We start from the raw sequence: 23017 nt of genomic DNA, 5'->3' as shown, positions 1-23017 counted from the left end.
TTTCACTACTTAATACCTGTGTGATTTTGCACAAGTATCTTAAACACTTCTGTGTCTCAATTTCCTCATCTGTAACATGGGTTATTGTGAGGAGTGAATTAATACATTGTGCTGGGAACATGATGGGGTCCCACTATGTAGAGCTTGGCTACTCAGAATTCATCCCTTGGATAAAAATGCAGAATCTCAGGCCCCACCCTATACTTTTTGAACCATAATCTAGTGAGATCTCCAAGGATTTAAAGCTAACCTGAAATGATCTTGTTCATTTTGTGTTTATGTGCTTATAATCAGAATGAAATGGTGACATCATGCTGCTTCTCCCCACTTGAGTGTTTACTTCAAGAGACTTTGTTTTATTCATTGTTCTATCTCCACATTGGATACATTGTGGGTACTAAAAGCAAACAAATAGACTAATAAAAGAAATATAAAAAGATAAATTAAAATATATACAAATTTGATAAAATGATCAATTAAGAAAGAAACAGCACAGGGGCAAGCCTGCTCAAGCTCTGTTCCCCAAAGCTCTGTTCTTTTTTCTAGATTGTTGGAGGATGTGGGTGTCCCCAGGTTCATCCTTAGTCTACTCCCCTCCCTGGTCTCTGATGATGGAAGAGGCAGGCTTTTCGTACTCACATTTGGCCTTCTGAATCATGACTCCTGACAAACTCAGCAGAATGCAGAGTCCTGGAACAGGGAAAAGGAAGAGACATGAAATTATTGAGAAAAGATTTCAGGAAATTCTCCAAGGACTGTGTATTAGTTATCTATTACTGTAAAACAAACCATCACAAAATGTAGGAGCTTAAAACAACAACCTTCATTTTATTACCACTCTTGTTTGACATAGTACTAGAAGTACTAGCCATAGCAATCAGACAAGAAGAAGAAATAAAAGACATCCAAGTTGGAAAAGAAGAAGTAAAACTGTCCTTATTCACAGATGACATGATACTATACATAGAAAACCCCAAAGACTCCATCAAAAAACTACTAGACCTAATAAATGAATTTGGCAATGTAGCAGGATACAAAATTAACACCCAGAAATCTATGGCCTTTTTATACACCAATAATGAACTCACAGAAAGAGAAATGAAAAAAAATCCCATTTACCATTGCACCAAAAAAATTAAGATACCTATGAATAAATTTAACTAAGGATGTAAAAGATCTGTACTCAGAAAACTACAGGACATTGAAAAAAGAGGTAAAGGAAGACATAAACAAATGGAAGAATATTCCATGTTCATGAATTGGTAGAATCAACATCACTAAAATGTCCATACTACCTAACACAATCTATAGATTCAATGCAATACCTATTAAAATACCAATGGCATATTTCAAAGATCTAGAACAAACTCTACAAAAATTCATCTGGAATAAAAAAAGACCCCGAATAGCCACAACTATCCTGAGAAAGAAGAACAAAGTTGGAGGGATCACAATACCAGATATCAAGCTATATTACAAAGCCATGGTTCTCAAAACTGTCTGGTACTGGCACAAGAACAGACATATAGACCAATGGAACAGAATAGAGAACCCATAAATTGACCCAAGCCATTATACTCAATTAATATTTGACAAATGAGGCAAGAGTATACAATGGAGTCAAAACAGTCTCTTTAATAAACGGTGCTGGGGATGGAGGGGAGAGAGAGGCAAGATGGCGACTGGCAGGAAGGTAGGGAGGGAGAGTGTGTGAGAGAGTGAAGGAGTGATAGAGGTGTGTGTGGACGTGTGTGGGTGTCTGTGTGAGTGAAATAGGGACAGTTAGACCCTGCAGTTCTTCCAGGGGGTTGCCAATCTGGGCAGTCTTAGACGGTAAAGCCCCGCGGCCGCCGCAAACACTCTGGGGAGGACACCGGTGGCACAGAGACCACGCCATCTTGAAGAACAGAACTGCTTGAGACTAGGATCCTAGCCTCGCCACCACCCAGTCTGGTCTCGGAAGCAAACCAGGACCCTACAGCCACTCTGGTAGAAGTCCTGCCACCACAGCTGCAGACCCAGGGACACCAGGACTCCAGGCACCTGGCCGCAGATTTCTGCGAGTCACAAAGCCAATCCCCCTCCCCTGCCACCCCCGCGGCAGCGACATAGAAACTACCAGACCCCAGCCGCACAATAAGGATTTCTGCACACACAAAGCAATGGCGACTCTGCCTGACTTTGAGCCTTGGTGTCGGACACGGGAAGTTTGTTTCCTGTGACTAGTCTCCGCACCCAGGCAGGGAGACTGAGTGGAATTCGAGCCTAGCCACTCATCCCTAGGGAGGTGGTCTTCTGCGACCAGATCCCGCGCCCACGCAGGGCAGGGAGACAGTGCTGAACTTGACCCCGGACTTGCAAACTCGGGGAATTTGTTTCCTGCAACTCGTCTCCACACCCAGGCAGGAAGGCAGTCCTGAATTTGAGCATAGGTGCACAACCTTGGGGAGATTGTTTTCTGCGACCAGATTCTATGCCCACGCAGGGAGACAGCACTGAATTTGAGCCTGGGGTTCAAACCGGGGGAGTTTGTTTCCCATGACCAGACCCTGCACCTTAGCAGAGAGGCTGCAGTGAATTTGAACCTGGATGTGTGGTCTTGGGGAGTTTGTGCCCCATGACCAGACCCTGTGCCCACACAGGGAGGCAGCGCTGAATTTGAGCCTGGGTACATGGACACAGGGAGTTTGTTTTCCACAGTGCACACCCGCGTGACCAGACCCCACACCCACACTAAGGGGCAGTGCCACCTGACTTTGATTCAGGGCAAGCGCACACAGAAGGCTGTTTACTGCAGGGCAGAAGTGGACCTCCTGCCAACACAGTGTGACTGGGCAACCCGGTCTCCTGGGCACATCATGGACCCTGAATCTCTGCACAAGAGGCAGCATTGACCACCAGTGACTAGACTCCGTTCCTCATTACGTGCGCCTGAGATCCCTGATTCCCAGTACATTCACACTAAGAGCCAGTGACTCCAATTCTTGGCACATGCACACACAGGGACCTGATTCTCAGTGTGAGGTAGCACCAAGGAACAGAGACTCTGATATTCAATTCTCGGCATGGACACAGGGAGCCTCTGACTCCTGACACGCAATAGGGGACTTTTATTTTTGGCACAAGCCAGTGGGTTCTCTGTTTCAACGTGGTGCAGGCAGGGTCCCTGAATCTAGGTGCACACCTGAGGCCACACTAAGCGCCTGTGACTCTGACCCAGGGTGAGCGTGGTTCCCACCAACCCACAGCAACCGCATGTCTTGGTATCAGAGCTCTTCAGTGACACTTGGGAGGTGCAAAACTCCCACTGCACACGGTCCAGGCCACCGCAACTCGACATATGAACCTTCTGGTGATAGTCAGAATGGGGAGACAACGAAGCAATCCCCAGAGGAAAGAAAAGGAGGAATTGCCAAGTAAGGAAATAAGTGAAATGGAAGCATGCAACATGACAGAAAAAGAATTCAGAGTAATGGTCACACAGTTCATACACCGGATGGACAAGAAAATCAACAACCTATGCAAAAATCAGGAAGAAATGAAAAATGATATAGCTACAATAAAAAATACCATGGAAGACTTCAACAGTAGACTAGAAGAAGCAGAGGACTGAATCAACGAGTTAGAAGATCAGGTACAGAAACAAGCCCAATCTGAACAGCAACTAGAGAAAAAATTAAAAAGCAGGAGGAGAGCCTAAGGAAGCTTTGGGACAATGCAAAACAAAATAACATATGTATAGTAAGGCTGCCAGAAGGACAAGAAGAGCAGCAAGTATTAGAAAATTTATTTGAAGAAATAATGACAGAAAACTTCCCTGATATAGGGAAGAAAAAAGTTACTCAAATACAAAGAGTCCCAAGCAAGATGATTCCAAAAAGACCCACACCAAGACATGCCATAATTACAATGGCAAATGTTGTCGACAAAGAGAGAATCCTAAAGGCTGCAAGAGAGAGACAGAGAGTTACCTACAAAGGATCCCCAATCAGATTATCAAATGATTTATCAACAGAAACACATCAAGCTAGAAGGGAATGGAAGGAGATATACAAAGTGATGCAAAGCAAGGGACTCAATCCAAGAATACTCTATCCAGCAAGACTATCAATCAAAATTGAAGGGGAAATCAGAAGCTTCACAGACAAAAAAAGGCTAAGGGAGTTTATCACTACCAAACCAGCAATGCAAGAAATGCTAAAGGGAATGCTGTAAAAAGAAGAAACAAAAAGGTAAGAAGGAACACAGCCTCAAAAAATAAAAATGGCCAGAAACAAGTACCTTTCAATAATAACTTTAAACATAAATGGACTAAATGCTCCAATCAAAAGACATTGAGTGGCTGAATGGATAAGAAAACATGACCCATATATATGCTGTCTACAAGAGACCCACCTCAGAACAAGGGACTCACACAGACTGAAAGTGAAGGGATGGAAAAATACCTTTCAGGCAAATGGAAATGAAAAAAAAGCTGGGGTAGCAATACTTATATCTGACAAAATAGACCTCAAAGTGAAGGCCATAACAAGAGATAAGGAAGGCCACTTCATAATACAAAAGGGATCAATACAACAAGAGGATATAACCCTGGTAAACATGCCATAATTACATGAACCGGATGGACAAGAAAATCATACACCGGATGGACAAGAAAATCAAGAGATAAGGAAGGCCACTTCATAATACAAAAGGGATCAATACAACAAGAGGATATAACCCTGGTAAACATATATGCACCCAACGCAGGAGCACCCAAATACATAAAAAAATCTCCTGGAAGATATCGAGAGAGAGATAGACAACAACACAATCATAGCAGGGGACTTTATTTTTTTTTATTTTTTTATTTTTTTATTTTTTTAATTTTTATTTTTTTAAATAAATCTTTATTCAGATTATTACAATTATTTCTCCTTTTTCCCCCCATAGCTCCCCTCCACCCATTTCCCACCCCACCTTCTGCCCTTACCTCCCCTCCACTGTCCTCATCCATAGGTGTATGATTTTTGTCCATTCTCTTCATGAACCCCCCATACCCCTTTCCCCCTGAGAATTATCAGTCCACTCCCTTTCTATGCCCCTGATTCTATTATATTCACCAGATTATTCTGTTCCTCAGGTTTTTAATTCACTTGATTTTTAGGTTCGCTTGTTGATAAATATGTATTTGTTGTTCATAATTTTTCTCTTTACTTTTTTCTTCTTCCTCTTCTTTAAGAATACCTTTCAGCATTTCATATAATACTGGTTTGGTGGTGATGAACTCCTTCAGCTTTTTCTTATCTGTGAAGCTCTTTATCTGCCCTTCAATTCTGAATGATAGCTTTGCTGGGTAGAGTAATCTTGGTTGTAGGTTCTTGCTATTCATCACTTTGAAAATTTCTTGCCACTCCCATCTGGCCTGCATAGTTTCTGTTGAGAAGTCAGCTGACAGTCGTATGGGTGCTCCCTTGTAGGTAATTAACTGTTTTTCTCTTGCTGCTTTTAATATTCTCTCTTTGTCTTTTGCTCTTGGCATTTTAATTATGATGTGTCTTGGTGTGGTCCTCTTTGGATTCCTTTTGTTTGGGGTTCTGTGGGCTTCTTGGACTTGTAAGTCTATTTCTTTCACCAGGTGGGGGAAGTTTTCGGTCATTATTTCTTCAAATAGGTTTTCAGTATCTTGCTCTCTCTCTTCTTCTGGCACCCCCATAATTCTGATGTTGATACGCTTGAAGTTGTCCCAGAGTCTTCTTACATTATCTTCAACTTTTTGGATTTTTTTTTTTTTGCTTTTTGCTTTTTCGGTTGAGTGTTTTTTGCTTCTTTGTATTTCAATTCTTTGACTTGATTCTTGTGTTCCTCTATTCTGTTTCTGGGTCTCTGTATAATATTTTTTATTTCAGTCAGTGTATGTTTAATTTCTAGTTGGTCCTTTTTTATATCTTCGAGGGTCTCGTTATATTTATTGGCCTTTTCTAGGATATTCTTAAAAAGTCTTATAACCGTGGTTTTGAATTCTATATCCAGTCGTTTGTTTTCCTCCATTTCTTTCGTTTGTGATCTGATTCTTTGACCCCGCATTTTCACTGCTTCCCTGAGTTGGTAAGGTAGATATTTGTGCTAGGTTTCCAATATGGCCCAGTGGGTCTGCTTCCCCAGTTAACCTGAGGTGGACACTCTTGGTGCACCCCTTTGTGGACTGTGTGTACAGCCTTGTTGTAATTAAGTCTTTATTGTTGTTGGTATCACTGGGAAGAATTGACCTCCGGGCCAGTTGGCTGTAAGGATCAGCTGTGACTATGCTGGGAGAAGTTCGGTGCTGGAGACAGCCTTATAGGATTAGACTTGCCAAATTGCAATAGCCTCTGTGCTCAGCTTGGATGGGGTGGAGTCTCAGTCTTGGCTTCCTGTCAGCCTTGCCCTTGCGCGCATGTGCGCTTTCAGTCCTCCGCCTTCCCCAGCTCGAGTCTCTGCCTGAGAGTCCAGACTCCCCCCACAAGTGCGTGGGTCCCTAGGGGCTCGCCTGGAACTGGGGTTCACTGCAGTCAGAACTGGGGCTCAGTGCCGTCAGGAGCCTCTGACTCCCTTTCACTAGGGAAAGCCTGTGGCAACCTCCGCAGCCTTTGTGCGCACTGGCACACGCGCGCGCGCTTTCAGTCCTCTGCCTTCCCCGGCTCCCGAGTCTCCGCCCGAGAGTCCAGACTCCCCCCACAAGAGCGTGGGTCCCCAGGGGCTCGCCTGGAACTGGGGTTCACTGCAGTCAGAACTGGGGCTCAGTGCAGTCAGGAGCTTCTGACTCCCTTCCACTAGGGAAAGCCTGTGGCAACCTCTGCAGCCTTTGTGCGCACTGGCCCGCATGCGCCTTCAGACTTCTGCCTTTCCCAGCTCGAGTCTCCGCCCGAGAGTCCAGACTCCCCCCGTAAGAGCGTGGGTCCCCAGGGGTTCGCCCGGAACTGGGATTCAGTGCAGTCAGAACTGGGGTTCAGTGCGGTCGGAGGCTTCCTTCCCCCTTCCGCCAGAGAAAGTCAGCCAGGCTCTCAGCCGCCCTTTCTCTCTGCGCGCACAAAGCCCCTTTGCCGTACCTCCAATTCTCTGTGAGCTTTTCTCTTTCCTTCTAGTTGTAGAATTTTCACTCAGCCAGCTTTCCTGTGGTTCTGGATGGTGTCCGTTCTGTCTTTTAGTTGTAGTTTTGAAATTGTTGTGCGAGGCAGCAGTTTAGGTGTTTACCTATGCCGCCATCTTGGTTTCTCCTTCAACAGCCATAGCAGGGGACTTTAATACACCACTGACATCACTGGATAAATCCTCTAGACAAGAAATCAGCAAAGAAACAACAATCCTAAATGACTCACTAGATCAGATGGACTTAATTGACATCTACAGAACATTTCACCCCAAAGCTTAGGAATATACGTTCTTCTCAAGTGCACATGGGACATTTTCAAAAATAGACCACATACTGGGTCACAAGCAAAGTCTCCCCAAATTCAAGAAAATTGAAATTATACCAAGCATCTTTTCAGACCACAATGCCATAAAATTAGAAATAAACTACAATAAAAACAATCCAAAACACTCAAACACTTGGAATCTGAATAGCATGTTATTAAATATTGATTGTGTTACCAATGAGATCAAAGAAGAAATTAAAAATATTCTGGAAACTAATGACAATAAAAACACAACAATCCAAAACCTATGGGACACAATGAAAGCAGTCCTGAGAGGGAAGTTTATAGCTCTCCAGGCCTACCTCAAAAAACAAGAAAAAATGGTAGTAAATCATCTAATGCTACAACTCAAAGAATTAGAAAGAGAGCAACAAGAAAAGCCCAGAGTGAGCAGAAGGAAGGAGATAATAAAGATTAGAGCAGAAATAAATGACATAGATACAAAAAAAAATACAAAAGATCAATGAAACCAAGGGCTGGTTCTTTGAAAGGAAAAACAAGATTGATGTACCTCAGCCAGGCTCACCAAGAAGCAAAGAGAGAGGACTCAAATAAACAAAATCAGAAATGATAGAGGCAAAATAACAACAGATCCCACAGAAATACAAAGGATTGTTAAAAAATATTATGAACAACTCTATTCCAACAAACTAGACAACCTGGAGGAAATGGACATATTCCTAGAAAAATATAGCCTTTTAAAACTCAATCAGGAAGATTTTCAAAGTCTCAATAGGCCAATAACTATGGAAGAAATTGAAGCAGTCATCAAAAAGCTTCTAGCAAACAAAAGCCCAGGCCCAGACGGCTTCACAGGAGAGTTATACCAAACAGACAAGGAAGAACTAAAATCTATCCTCCTCAGACTATTCCAAAAAAATCAAGAGGAAGGAACACTTCCAAACTCATTCTATGAAGCCAGCATCGCCCTAATACCAAAACCAGATAAAGACAACACAATGAAAGAGAATTGCAGGCCAATATTCCTCATGAACATAGATGCCAAAATCCTCAACAAAATCATAGGAAATCGGATCCAGCAGTACATCAGAAAGATCGTACACCACGACCAAGCAGGATTTATCCCAGGGATGCAAGGATGGTACAATATCCGCAAATCAATAAACGTGATACATCACATAAACAAATTGAGGGAGAAAAATCACACATAGTCATATCAATTGACACAGAAAACGCATTTGACAAAATCCAACACCCTTTCTTGATAAAAACTCTCAGCAAGGTGGGAATAGAAGGATTATACCCCAACATAATAAAAACCATATATGATAAACCCACAGCCAGCATCACACTCAATGGACAAAAATAAAACCATTTCCCCTAAGAACAGGAACAAGACAGGGATGCCCTCTCTCACCACTCCTGTTCGACATAGTACTGGAAGTACTAGCAGTTGCTATCAGACAAAAAAAAAAAAAAAAAAAAAAAAAAAAAAAAAAGAAATAAAAAGCATCCAATTTGGAAAAGAAGAAGTAAAACTCGCATTATTCGCAGACAACATGATACTGTACATAGAAAAGCTTAAAGACTCCATCAAAAAATTATTAGACTTAATAAATGAATTCGGCAAGGTAGCAGGATACAAAATTAATGCCAAGAAATCTATGGCATTTCTATACACCAATAGTGAACTTACAGAGAGACTAAAAAAGCTATCCCATTTACCATCGTACCAAAAAAATTAAGATACCTAGGAATAAACTTAACTAAAGAGGTAAGAGACCTATATGCAAAAAACTACAGGACACTGAAAAAAGAGATAGAGGATGATATAAACAGATGGAAGAGCATGCTGTGTTCATGGATTGGTAGAATCAACATAATCAAAATATCCATTCTACCCAAAGCAATCTACAGATTCAATGCAATCTCCATTAAAATACCAACGGCATATTTCACAGACCTAGAACGAACTCCCCCAAAATTCATCTGGAATAAAAAAGACCCCGAAGAGCTGCAGCAATCCTGAGAAAGAAGAACAAAGTAGGTGGGAATCTCAATACCAGATATCAAGCTGTATTACAAAGCCACTGTTCTCAAAACAGCCTGGTACTGGCACAAGAACAGACATATAGACCAATGGAATAGAATGGAGAACCCAGAAATCGACCCAAACCACTATGCCCAATTAATATTCAACAAAGGAGGCATGAACATACAATGAAGTAAATACAGTCTCTTCAATAAATGGTGTTGGTAAAATTGGACAGATACATGCAAAAAAATGAAACTAGACCACCAACTTACTCCATACACAAAAATAAACTCAAAATGGATAAAGGACTTAAACATAAGATGGGAAACCATAAAAATACTAGAGGAATCCACAGGCAGCAAAATCTCAGACATATGCCAAAGCAATTTCTTCACTGATACTGCTCCTAGGGCAACGGAAAATAAAGAGAAAATAAACAAAGAAAATAAACAAATGGGACTACATCAAAATAAAAAGCTTTTGCACAGCAAACCATCAACAAAACAACAAGAAAAACCACTACATGGGAGAACATATTTGCCAATGTTATTACTGATAAGGGTTTAATCTCCAACATTTACAGGGACCTTGTACAACTCAACAAAAGGAAGATAAACAATCCAATCAAGAAATGGGCAATGGACCTAAATAGAAACTTTTCGAAAGAAGACAGAAGGAAGGCCAAGAGACATATGAAAACATACTCAAAGTCACTAATTATCCGAGAGATGCAAATCAAAACTACAATGTGGTACCATCTCACACCTGTCAGAATGGCTATCATCAACAAATCAATAAATGACAAATGTTGGCGAGAATGCGGAGAAATAGGAACCCTCGTGCACTGCTGGTGGAAATGCAGATTGGTGCAGCCACTGTGGAGAACAGTATGGAGTTTCCTCAAAAAACTAAAAATGGAACTCCCATTTGACCCAGTAATACCACTTCTAGGAATATATCTCAAGAAGCTAGAAACACCAATCAGAAAGGATATATGCACCCCTATGTTCATAGCAGCACAATTTACCATAGCTAAGATTTGGTAACAGCCTAAGTGCCCATCAGCAGATGAGTGGATTAAAAAACTGTGGTACATCTACACAATGGAGTACAACGCTGCGCTAAAAAAGAAGGAATTCCTACCATTTGCAACAACATGGATGGAACTGGAGAGCATTATGCTAAGTGACATAAGCCAGTCAGAGAAAGATAAGTATCACATGATCTCACTCATTTGTGGAATATAATGAACAACATAAACTGATGAGCAAAAACAGATCCAGAGACAGAGAAACATCGATCAGACCATCAAACCTTGGAGGGAAGGTAAGTAGAGGTGGGGGTAAGGGGGAGAGATCAACCATAGGACTTGTATGCATGCATATGGGCCTAACCAATGGACACAAACAACCGGGGGGAGAGGGCATGAGTGGGGGGTGGGAGTGGGTAATGGGGGAAGAAGGACATATATGTAACACCTTAATCAATAAAGAAATTAAAAAAAAAATAAATGGTGCTGGGAAATTTGGTCAGATACATGCAAAAGAAATGAAACTAGATCACCAACTTACACCATACACAAAAAAACAAACTGAAAATGACTAAAGGACTTGAATGTAAGACGGGAAACCATAAAAATCTTACAAGACTCCATAGGCAGAAAAATTGCAGACATGTGTTGTAGCAATATCTTAACAGACACAGATCCTAGGGCAAGAGAGACTAAGGAGAAAATAAACAAATGGGACTACATCAGAATAAAAAGCTTCTGCACAGCAAAAGAAACCATCAACAAAACAACAAGAAAGCCCACTGCACGGGAGAACATACACTGAGTGGCCAGATTACTATGATATCTGAAAGCATAATACATTGCTGATTGCATTTATTAAGTCTAATAGTTTTCTGATGGAGTCTTTTGTTTTTTTTTATGTACAATATCATGTCATCTGCAAATAAGGACAGTTTTACGTCTTCTTTTCCAATTTCGATGCCTTTTATTTCTTCTTGTCTAATCGCAATGGCTAATACTTCCAGTACTATTGTACTGTCCTTGCATCCCTGGGATAAATCCTACTTGGTCATGGTGTATGATCTTTCTGATGTACTGCTGGATCTGATTTGCTAGAATTTTGTTGAGGATTTTGGCATCTATGTTCATGAGGGATATTGGCCTGTAATTCTCTTTCATTGTGTTGTCTTTATCTGGTTTTGGTATTAGGGTGATGCTGGCTTCATAGAATGAGCTTGGAAGTGTTCCTTCCTCTTGAATTTTCTGGAATAGTCTGAGGAGGATAGGTCTTAGTTCTTCCTTGAATGTTTGGTAAAACTCCCCTGTGAGCTGTCTGGCCCCAGGCTTTTGTTTGCTGGAAGCTTTTTGATGACTGCTTCAATTTCTTTCATAGTTATTGGCCTATTGAGATGTTTAGGTTATTCCTGATTGAGTTTTGGAAGGTTGTATTTTTCTAGGAATATGTCCATTTCCTCCAGGTTGTCCAGTTTGTTGGAAGAGAGTTGTTCATAGTATTTTTCATAATCCTTTGTATTTCTGTGGGATCGGTTGTTACTTCACCTCTTTCACTTCTGATCTTGTTTATTTGGGTCCTCTCTCTTTGCTTCTTGGTGAGCCTGGCTAGAGGTTCAGCAATCTTATTTATCTTTTCAAAGAACCAGCTCTTGGTTTTGTTGATCTTTTGTATTGTTGTTTGTTTTTTTTTTCGGTCTCTATGTCGTTTATCCCTGCTCTGATCTTTATTATTTCCTTCCTTCTGCTTATGCTGGGCTTTTCTTGTTGCTCTTTCTAACTCTTTGAGTTGCAGGGTTAGATAATTTATTACCATTGTTTCTTGGTTTTTGAGGTAGGCTTGTAGAGCTATGAACTTCCCTCTTAAGACTGCTTTCACTGTGTCACTTTCTGTCTCTCTCTGGCCGCTTTTAAGATTCTTACTTTGTCGTTGGTGTTTGCCAATTTAATTATAATGTGCCTTGGTGTCGGTCTTTTGGGGTTCATTTTGTTTGGGACTCTGTGAGCTTCTTGGACTTCTGTGAGTTTTTTCTTCCCTATATCAGGGAAGTTTTCTGTCATTATTTCTTCAAACAGGTTTTCTATTCCTTGCTCAGTTTCCTCTCCTTCTGGCACCCCTATTATGCGGATGTTGTTTCATTTCGTGTTGTCCCAAAGTTCCCTTAGGCGCTCTTCTTATTTTTTAAGCTGTTTTTTTCTAGATGTTGCTCTGCTTGGGTATTTTTTCCTATCTTGTCTTCTAGCTCACTGATGCGGTCCTCTGCATCTTCTAGTCTACTGTTGATGCTTTCTATTGAGTTCTTTATTGCAGTGATGTCATTTTTCATTTCTTCTAGGTTCTTCTTCATTTCCTCTTAGTTCTTACACATATTGTTGAATTTCTCTTCCAACCTTTTCAGCGACCTTATGACCATTTCTCTGAATTCTTTCTCTGACATATTGCTTGCCTCCATTTTGTTTACTTCCTTTTCTTGTGATGCCCCCTTTTCTTTTGTATGCGGGCTGTTTCTTTGTTTTCCCATGATCTCTCCTCTCTGGGTGTCTGGTTATGTAGCTCTCTCTCTCCTGCGTTGACTTTCTCTGGGTGAAATATGACCTTTCTGTGAGAAGGTGCAGAACTTGTCCGAGTCCGCATATTCGTACTGCTTGAGACCTGGTGTTTGTGGGTTTGCTGCTGGTCCCTGGGTGTAGTGGTTGTAGGGTCCTGGTAGGTATCCAATTCTTCCTGATTGAAGGTAAGGCTAGGCTTCTGATCACAGCCACCTTTCCCTTCAAGATGGCGTGGTCTCTGTTGCAGAGCTGGTCACTATAGGAGAGATTTCAGCAGCAGTGGAGGCTGCCCGGTCAGGAGAGCCCAGTCTGGCAGTCCCCAACAATCATTTGGAATATAGATCTCCCTCACCCACAAATAGACACTCCCTGTAGGTCCACACACTCTTTTTTTGTTCTCTCACTCACACACTATCTTGCAGCCTGCCTTCCTGTCAGCAGCCATCTTCCTAAGTTTTCTTTATCTACGCATCAGCAGGACCCACTTTCTTAGGGAGTAATCAAGGTTGTAAGCAAGGTTACTACTCACCAGAGCTAAATTTCAGCTAGTGCACACTGAAGGAGCTACACTGGTGGTTCATATTGAAACATTTCTGCCCCATCTGTCAATACTCATGGCCAGAGCCAACTAGTAAAACATATGGCTGCAAAGTGTTTCCCAGTTTCCTAAAACTCAGGCAGTGTGGGCCCTGTCACATTTCCTCAAAGGCTAGTCTTTAGGGTTTTCTTTCTGCCCCACCAGCACCACCACTCTCAATAATATGTGCATGCATCTTAAATTAGAGTTTCTGGAAAGTCATCAGCATGCCAGAATCCCAGAGCTCTAAGAGACTTTAGAAATCATCCACTGACTCTTTGGTCCTCAGCTTCAATTTGCTCAGACATCAGCTGTGCAAATTTGGGTATTGCCATTTCCCGGTATTGTGACATAAAATAAATGAGGAAATACATAAAGTCTGGCAGAAATCATCCATAAATGCTTGCTGCCTTAAGAAAAAAAAAAAGGGGGGGGAAATGCTGCCTGCCTCTGTTATCATTTTATTTGCATGAGAATCCTTTTCTAATTCTTGACCTGATGCTCTTTTTATTTCACTACTTGTTACATCCAGTGATGAGGGCAGAGAGTTCATGGATAACCAAAAGTCACAAATAATCCATCTCAGAAGTGTCTAGGGCTCTGCCTTCAGTTGCCCCCAAAGCAGAAAATATCTTGCTTGGGCTTCTCACATTTAAGTTGCATACTCTCTCACTTAAATTTAATTCCATAGATATATAATGGACATCTCTTCTATGTGAGACTAGAGGCCCAATGCATGAAATTTGTGCAAGAGTATATATACTGGGCCTTCCTTCCCCTGGCTGACAGCACCAGCTTCCCTTTGGCACCTGGGACCCGGGCTTCCCTCGCAGCCCCAGCTTCGTACAGAAGGTCTTCCGGAAGGATGCCTGGTCTAATTAGCATATTATGCTTTTATTATTATAGATATCATGCGAGGGAATATGGCATTTGCTTTCAAGTTGTCTATATTATTTTGATAGAATTTATGATGTGTCTCTCCCTCTGCAAATAAATAACCGTGAGGCTTTAAGTCTATAACCTTTCCATAATGCCACTTCACATCTGTAATGTGAAGATGCTGTGTCATAATGAGTGGAAAACAATTTTAGCTTGATGCCAGGCTAAAGTAGGTGCTTGATTAATGTAAACTATGATTGATATTGTGGCTGTTGATAGTTCTTTGACCTGGAATCAGAAGGATGGACTGGATTTCAGAGTTGGGGAACTATCTACAAAGAAGTTGTGGTTGAAGCCACAGGATTATGGGATTCCTTCAGGGAGAGGGAATAGACAAAGAGATGAATACCCCAAGCAGAATCCTATGGAAAGACTATTATAACAAAGATCTGGAGCCAGGTGGCTTGGGTAGAATCCTGGCTCTGCCATTTATAAAGTGTGTGACTTTTGACAAGCAACATAACCTCTTTGTACCCATTTTCTCATCTGTATGATGGGGATAATAATAGTATCTGCCTCACTTCTCAATGTTTGGGTCTATTGAGAGTATTAAATGGGTTAATACATATAAGGTGCAGGGTTAGTGTTCAAAATATTGGTTATTATTAATAACATTCTTGGTACAGGAAAAGGAAAAGGGTTGGGGAAGAAAGAATAGCAAGAGAGGCAAAGAACGAGTAAGGGCAGTGCTGGGTCAAAGAAGTTGTCAGGAAAGAGAGGATATCAATTAAAAACCAAAACCAGTGGGAATGCCGACTGGTGCAGCCACTGTGGAGAACAGTATGGAGTTTCCTCAAAAAAAACTGAAAATGGAACTCCCATTTGACCCAGTAATCCCACTACTAGGAATATATCCTAAGAAACTAGAAACACCAATCAGAAAGGATATATGCACCCCTATGTTCATAGCAGCACAATTTACAATAGCTAAGATTTGGAAACAGCCTAGGTGCCCGTCAGCAGATGACTGGATCAGAGAACTATGGTACATCTACACAATGGAATACTATGCTGCCATAAAAAGAAGGAATTACTACCATTTGTAGGCACCTGGATAGAATTAGAGAACATTATGCTAAGTGAAATAAGCCAGTCAATGAAAGAAAAAGTACCACATGATCTCACTCATTTGGGGATAATGAAAAACATTATAAACTGATGAACAAAAAGATAGATACAGAGGCAGTAAAGCATCAAACAGACTGTCAAATTACAGTGGTAAGGTTAGGGAGAGGTGGGGGAAATAAGAGATCAACTGAAGGACTTATATGCATGCATATAAGAGTAACCAATGGATGCAAAACATTGGGGGGTGAGGGCATGTATGGGAGTGGGGTGGGGGGGCAATGGTAAGATATGTACACATATAATACCTTAATAAATAAAAAAATAAATAAAAAAATAAAAAATAATTAAAAAAATAAATAAAAACCAAAACCAGTATAGAAGAATATGAACAACTCACTGGATTAGACCATAAGAAAAATTTTAGGGATATTTGGGAGCATAGTTTAAATAGGGCAGTGAAGTAGGAAACTATAATTTAAGAGGAAAGGGGAGTGTTCAAAGCAAAACAGAGAAAAGAGAAGAAGGAAAAGACAGTTAATTGTTAAACTGAATAGCTCCTGAAAGGGGATAGGTTAAGATACAGTCATGGTCAAGGTTACACATACCTTGAAGAAGTGATGGCCCTCTCATTCCTGCATGCAGGTAATCCTTGCCAGCCAACTCTGAAAGCTCTGTACTGTGCTTTAAGCCAACCACATTCCCTGTGTCAAGATAATCTCTTGAGAATTGACTTAAGTGCCTTAGGTCAACTAACTAAGGAAATTGTTCTCAGAAAAGTGAACTTCTCATTTTTCACCATCAGACCATGGTTCCGTTTTTTATTTGTTTATTTTCTATGCACCGACTTAGGAAATTGTTCCCAGAAAAGTGAACTTCTCTTCTTTAACCATCAGACCCACAGTTCTGCTTTTTATTTTTTAAACTAGAGGCCCGGTGCACGAAATTCGTGCATGGGGGGTCCCCTCAGCCCAGCCTGCACCCTCTCCAATCAGGGACCCTTCGGGGGATGTCTGACTGCCAGTCTAGACCAGCATTCGGACAACCCTCTCACAATCCTGGACTGCTGGCTCCTAATCGTTCACATGCCTGCCTGCCTGGTCACCCCTAATTGCCCCCCCCCCTCCTCCGGCCTGGTCACCCCTAACTGTCCCCCCACTGGCCTAGTTGCCCCCAACTACCCACCCCCTGCTGGCCTGGTCACCCCCAACTGAACCCCCGGCCAGTCTAGTCACCCCTCACTTCTCCCCCTGCTGGCCTAGTTGCCCCCAACTGCTCCCCTGCCAGCCTGGTCGCCCCTCATGGCCCCCCCCCCCGCTGGCCTGGTTGCCCCACACAGCCTGCTGTTCAGTCATTTGGTCATCCCTCACTAACCTCCCTGCTGGCCTGGTCGCCCCACACAGCCTGCTTGTTCAGTTGTTTGGTCATCCCTTGGGCCGGCCCTGGGTGGCTGGGTAGCCACCATCCGAGGCTTGCCTGTGCCTTGGGCCGGCCCTGGGTGGCTGGGGGCTAAGGGGACTGGGGGACTCTGGAGGCAGGTGCGCTGAGCTGCTGGGCCCACCTGGGGGTGGGCCAGGTCATGCTGCGTGCCTGCCGCCCCAGCGGGGCTGAGGGAACTGAGCGCCACCATCTTGTGGTTGTGGGTGCTGCCATCTTTGAGGGCATGGTAGTCAATTAGCATATTCCCTCCTCATTGGCTGTGGGTGCCGCCATCTTTGTGAGGGTGTGATGGTAAATTAGCATATTCCCTCTTTATTAGATAGGATTCCCATCCAAGGATATGTTTTTATTGATTCTAGAAGAGATGAAGGGAGAGGGAGAAAGGGAGAAACATTGATGTGAGAAACTTTGATTGGTTGCTTCCCATACGTGCCCCAACCAGGGATCAAACACACAACCTAGGTATGTGCCCTGCCTGGGAATCTAACCCATAGCCTTTTGGCATATGGGACAATGCTCCAACCAACTGAGCTACCCAGCCAGGGCACATGGCTCTGCTTTTATTTGTTTATTTCCTATGTCTTTCTGCACTTGTTTTCTTTTTTTAAATTGAATTTATTGAGTGACATTGGTTCACAAAACCATAAGATTTCAAGTTTACAATTCAATAAAACATCATCTGCACAGTGTCTCTTGCACCCATTGCCCCAAGCAAAGCTGCTCTCTATACCCATTTTCTCCCTTTTGCCCACCTCCACCTACCTCTCACCCCCCCCACCTCTTTTTCTTCTGGCTATCACCATATTGTTGTTTGTGTCTTTGTGTGATATATATATATATATATATATATATATATATATATATATATATATATATATATATATATAATTTGCTTAATCCCTTCACATTCTTTCATCCAGTATCCCCCCTGCCCTCTAACAGCTGTCAGTCTGTTCCATGTATCCATGCCTCTGTTTCTATTTTGTTCATTAATTTGTTTATTAGATTCCACATATAAATGAGATTATGGTATTTGTCTTTCTCTGGCTGACTTACTTCACTTAGCTTAATGTTCTCCAGGCCCACCCATGCTGTGGCAAAAAGTAAGATTTCCATCTTTTTTATGGCCAAGTAGTATTCCATTGTGTAAATGTACCACTGCTTTTTTATCCACTCATCTACTGATGGGTACTTGGGGTGTTTCTAGATCTTGGCTATTGTAAATAATGCTACAACGAACATAAGAGTGCATATATTCTGTTGAATTAGTGTTTTGGGTTTCTTAGGATATATTCCCAGAAGTGGGATTGCTGGGTCAAATGGACCTCGGTTCTTGTGTTCTTGAGGGAAATATTTCAATCAAGAGACAAAGTGTAGAAAAGCAAGCAAGGGTTTATTGACTGCAGCAAAAACATTCTTAGGACCATGAAATAAGGAAGGTCATGGAAGAAGCAACAGGAAAATTCAGGCTGGGCTGCTTTGGCTCACTGGGAAGTCAAAGAAAAGGAGCCTTGGAGACAAGTTCAGGAGGTTAGCCCAGGACAAGATGCTGCTGCCCATTGCTCCCTTGGTTGCAAGTCTCATGAGGTCCCTTAGAGGTTAGGGGATATGTGCCTGTGGGGGAAGCAGAGGAGCAGGGGAAAGGGAATGGCATGGGCTTGCTCACTGGAAGGAGAATGCACTGGGACTTTCATTTTCAGGGGTTTCAAAGGCTGGGTGTTTAAGGGAGTTCTTAGGGGTGGATCAGTAGAATATTCATCAGTTTTATGCTGATACTAGAGGCCCGATGCATGAAAATTCGTGCACTGAAGGGGGGGGGGGTCCCTCAGCCTGGCCTGCCCCCTCTCACAGTCTGGGAACCCTCAGGGGCAGGAGGTGACCCGGCAATCAGGGGAAGGCAACGCCCCCATCACACCTCTGCTGCTGCCACTGCTGGCCGCACAAGCCTTGGCTGGCCCTGGTTACCTGATCCTTAGGCAGCCGTGGGCGGCTGGGCAGCTGCCATCTGAGGCTTATCTGCACCTTGGGCTGGCCCTGGGTGGCTAGGGGGCTGAGGGGACTGGAGGACTCCGGAAGCAGGCACCCTGGCGGGGCTGAGGGGACTGGGCACCACTATCTTGTGGCTGTGGGCATCGCCACCTTTGAGGGTGTGGTGGTCAATTAGCATATTCCCTCCTTATTGGCTGTGGGTGCCTTCATATTTGCGATGGCGTGAGGGTCAATTAGCATATTCCCTCTTTATTAGATAGGATACCAAAATGAGCTTTGTTCTCTTCATTTGTCTGTCATTGGGTGTGGTTTGCAAATGGCACTTAATTGGATTTCTATTATTTGTCTCCCTGAATAGGGCGATTTAATCTACCAAAGCTCTGGTTGGGGAGAAGTGAAAACCATTTAGTCTTAAGTGTCCTTGGTTTAGGGAAGATAGGATTTACTAGGTGACTGCAAACTGCTGTTTAACTGTCTGTCTTAGTGTCCCTATTTCACTTCTCCTGGAATTTTCCTAGCTGCCTACTATATCATTCTCTAAACTACATAACAAATGCATATTTATTTATTCATTTTTTTCTGAAACTTAATAAGAGTTTATTTGAGCCAAACTAACAAAATATGCCAGGAAGCAAGATCTCAAATGCTCTGGAGAATAACAATTTTGCAAATACATATTTTTTAAAAAATAATTTTTTTCAATTAGTTGACATACATTATATTCATTTCAGATGTACAACATAGTGATTAGACATTTATATAACTTATGAAGTGATCACCCCCAAAAAAGTGATCACGTTATTACAATATTATTAACAATATTGCCATTCTTCACATCCCCATGACTATTTTGTAATTACCAATTTGCACTTTTTATAATTCCTTCTCCTTAACGAATACATAATTTTAAGAAAGAAGAGTCAGATTTCCTATCTATTGTTTTGAACAGATTTTCATATCTTATTTTAGAGAGAAAGGCAAGTTGTAGAAGAAATAAGATACAGTCATGGGCCTTTTCCCCCCGCTATCTTCTACATATTACATACTTAAAAAAAAGCAATACAAGATGTGAAGGCGTATTACATAGGTATCATTTAAGATCACAGTTCTGAGAAAGCATAGACATGATACTTAAAAGAATGAACAAAATCCAGTGGAGCTTCAATTTCTCATTTGAGAATTTACTACAAGTCTCCCCCTCCCCCCAACCCATAGGAAATGAGAAGTTATCCTGTTTGAATGGCACGTCTGTATTAGTTATAATTCAATACATGGTGCCTTTCTATGCATATCTAAGACCCAAAACCTCAATGCAAGACTTGGGGAGTGATTTAGAATAATAAATATCACACAGTGAGAAGTTTTATCATAAACCAAATGCAATGACGAAAGGAAACCAAAAGCGTATGTACAACGACCAAGGTCTTTACGGGGACTTAGAGCGCACCTGGCCCTCGGAGCCATCCGTATGGGAATGTGAGCCGCGACAGGAATCTGGCCCCAAGTCTCTAATCTCGATGTAATAAAGCTTGGACAGTATCAAATAATATCAAAGGCCTGAACAAACACAATGAGTTTCTGTATCATGTTTATAAATGGTTGTTTCTATACCATAAAATAAAAAACACCATCAGGTCAAAAGTGCATTTAAAAAAATGGTGAAAGTTGTTATTCTGGGTAAGAACTAGAAAAATGTCTTGTCCCAAGTAAGACGTGATCCGAGGGCTTCTGCAGTGTCTCCGTTTTCCTTGGACTCTCGTTCAGCCCTGGGTACCGTGTGCTGGGAGAGGAACTAGTACGGAGGGAGCTGCGTGGTCTCTTCATAACAATAACGCGGGACGCATCTGGCGACGAGAAACACTCGCAATGAAAGTCCAGGCCGCTCCCACACGGAAGGAAGGGACTGTGCCCACGGCAGTGAAGGGGCTATCACTGAGTGGGAGTCCAATGGGGACATTTCAAAGGATTTCTAGACGCCTTCATCGTTTTCAAGATTTTAGTCATAACCGGCAATGGGACGTACGTCGCGGGATTGTGGAATTTGGGACTGTAATAGAACTGAGACAAAACACGACTTACAGGCGATAAATGGCATCCCTTCATCTGCTTCTCACAGAAAAAAAAAAAAAAAAAGACCGAGGATCCGGGAATTAAAAGGCAACGGCAGAGACATTGTCCGGAAGGAGCAGATGGATGAAGCATAACTCCGTGTCTTCACGGACACTCGCCACAGGAACTGTCCTATTTGGACAGAGCATTGGGCCGATGCCCATGTTGAAATATGTGCGGTACCTTCACCACATGTATTTACGTAAGAAAACGAAATGGTAAAAATTACTGGCCTACACAACAAATCGAAAGAAAAAAAAAGGAATGTGAAGAAAAGTCTTATCTTTAAACTTCTTGTGGGACCAAGATATGGACAGAGCTGTGTCCATCAACAGCAGATTCCCACCGGGCCAGTGTGGCTCAGTGGTTGAGCGTCCACCCCCGAACCAGGAGGTCGCAGTTGGATTCCGGGTCAGGGCACACGCCCGGGTTGCTAGCTCGATCTCCAGTGGGGGGATTTTTTCGTCCTTGATGCTTCTCTCTCTCTCTCCCTCTCCCTTCCTCTCTGAGATCAATAAAAATATATTTTAAAAAAAGTCACCGTTAGGACAGGTGGCTGGGAGGTGCAAGTCTTGGTCGCCTGGAGCGCAGGAAAGGGTTGGAGACGTGGAAGCGCGGGGGGCTGTGTTCGCCGTCCTTGGCGAGGGGGGGGGGGTGGTCCCTGGCGAGGGGGGTCCAGTGGCGGGCGGGGGGTTAGAAGTCGTCGGAGATGGACGCCTGGGCCGAGTCGTCGCGGCCGCGCACGTAGATCTCGCAGGGGATCTCCTCCATCACGCGGTCCTCCCGCGCCGGCTCCGGGCCCTGGCGCGCCGGCTGGAAGGTGTAGCTGCTCCTGGGGAAGGTGCTGTTGAGGGTCTTCATGGGCTGCGGCGGCGCGAAGTCGCGGCGGATGGGCAGCTCCGCGGCGGCCGCCAGGGGGGGCCCGGCCCGGCTTGGCCTGCGCCCCGCAGTGGTGCTCGTGCGAGGCGGAGGGAGCGCGGCGCAGCGGCCGGTAGCCGTCCAGCTCCTCGCCCAGGTCGCCCAGCTCGGCCGCCAGCTACTTGTCCCGCAGCGAGAAGAGCTCGTAGTGCGGCGGGTCGAACGCCTCCTGGAAGCCGGGCTTGTGGAAGGCGGCCTTGCACGCCAGCACCTTCTTCCGCGGCTGCTTCACCTGCACCAGCACCGACACCACCAGCAGGACCAGCAAGACGCCCGACGCCACCTCGATGATGGTGCCGTGGGTCCTCGAGTCATGGGCCTCTTAATGATGGGGATGCATTCTGAGAAATACATCAGAGGTGACATCATAGAGTGCACTTTAACAACCTACATGGTATAGCCTACTACACACCTAGGCTATATGATGTAGCCTATTGCTCTGTAGAGGAGAAAACATAATTTCCTTTCTACCCTGCTGGGTTCTTGACAAGACATCTCTGTATTAGAAGATTAACAGGAGAAAAAGAAACAAAAGTTTAATAACATGTATACCTCCTATATACATGGGAGAGATTGTAAAACTGAATAACTCACCAAAATGGCTAAAACCACCACCTTAAATACCACCCTTAACTAAAGACAAAACAAGATAATGGGGGTGGGAGGAGTCAGTTATGGGAGGTTACCAGGAAAAGCATAATAAACAGAGAAAAGTAAGGTTGTTATGCAGATTTTAAATCTTTGTCTTCTGCATTGATAAGAGTTTCTTGAGATAAGGAGGGAGACACCCTTACAAATGGAGGTATCCCTTACTAAGTGTAAATGTCTCTGACAATGAGTAACTCCTACTTGGTTTTCAAAGACATTATTTTTGTATTACAAATTCTGTTCCCCTACAGCTACAAACCTGCACAGCATGTTACTGTACTGAATATTGTAGGCAATCTATAATAATAAAAGGGTAATATGCTAAT

At 43.0% G+C, this 23017-nt stretch overlaps 1 protein-coding gene across 2 annotated transcripts in view; it reads right to left on the bottom strand.

The window, feature by feature from the left end:
• The window catches only part of ADGRE3 (adhesion G protein-coupled receptor E3), an 86516-nt gene extending 70156 nt beyond the window's left edge, over nucleotides 1-16360 (bottom strand). The window contains exons 1-2 of one of the 2 annotated variants that reach the window (XM_080673926.1): nucleotides 16196-16360; nucleotides 640-690 (exon numbers count right to left, since the gene is read on the bottom strand). In XM_080673926.1, coding sequence (XP_080530052.1) covers nucleotides 640-690; nucleotides 16196-16220 — 76 coding nt within the window. In that variant the 5' untranslated portion in view covers nucleotides 16221-16360. The remainder of the gene's footprint in view (nucleotides 1-639; nucleotides 691-16195) is intronic. The other variant, XM_080673927.1, reaches the window with a different exon arrangement.
• Nucleotides 16361-23017: the final 6657 nt, after the last annotated feature.

The sequence above is a fragment of the Plecotus auritus genome (assembly GCF_963455305.1).
Source record: "Plecotus auritus genome assembly, chromosome: 6".
Taxonomy (NCBI): Eukaryota; Metazoa; Chordata; class Mammalia; order Chiroptera; family Vespertilionidae; genus Plecotus; species Plecotus auritus.
The sequence above is the reverse complement of the archived record's forward strand: the minus strand, read 5'-3'. Positions and strand labels throughout refer to the sequence as shown.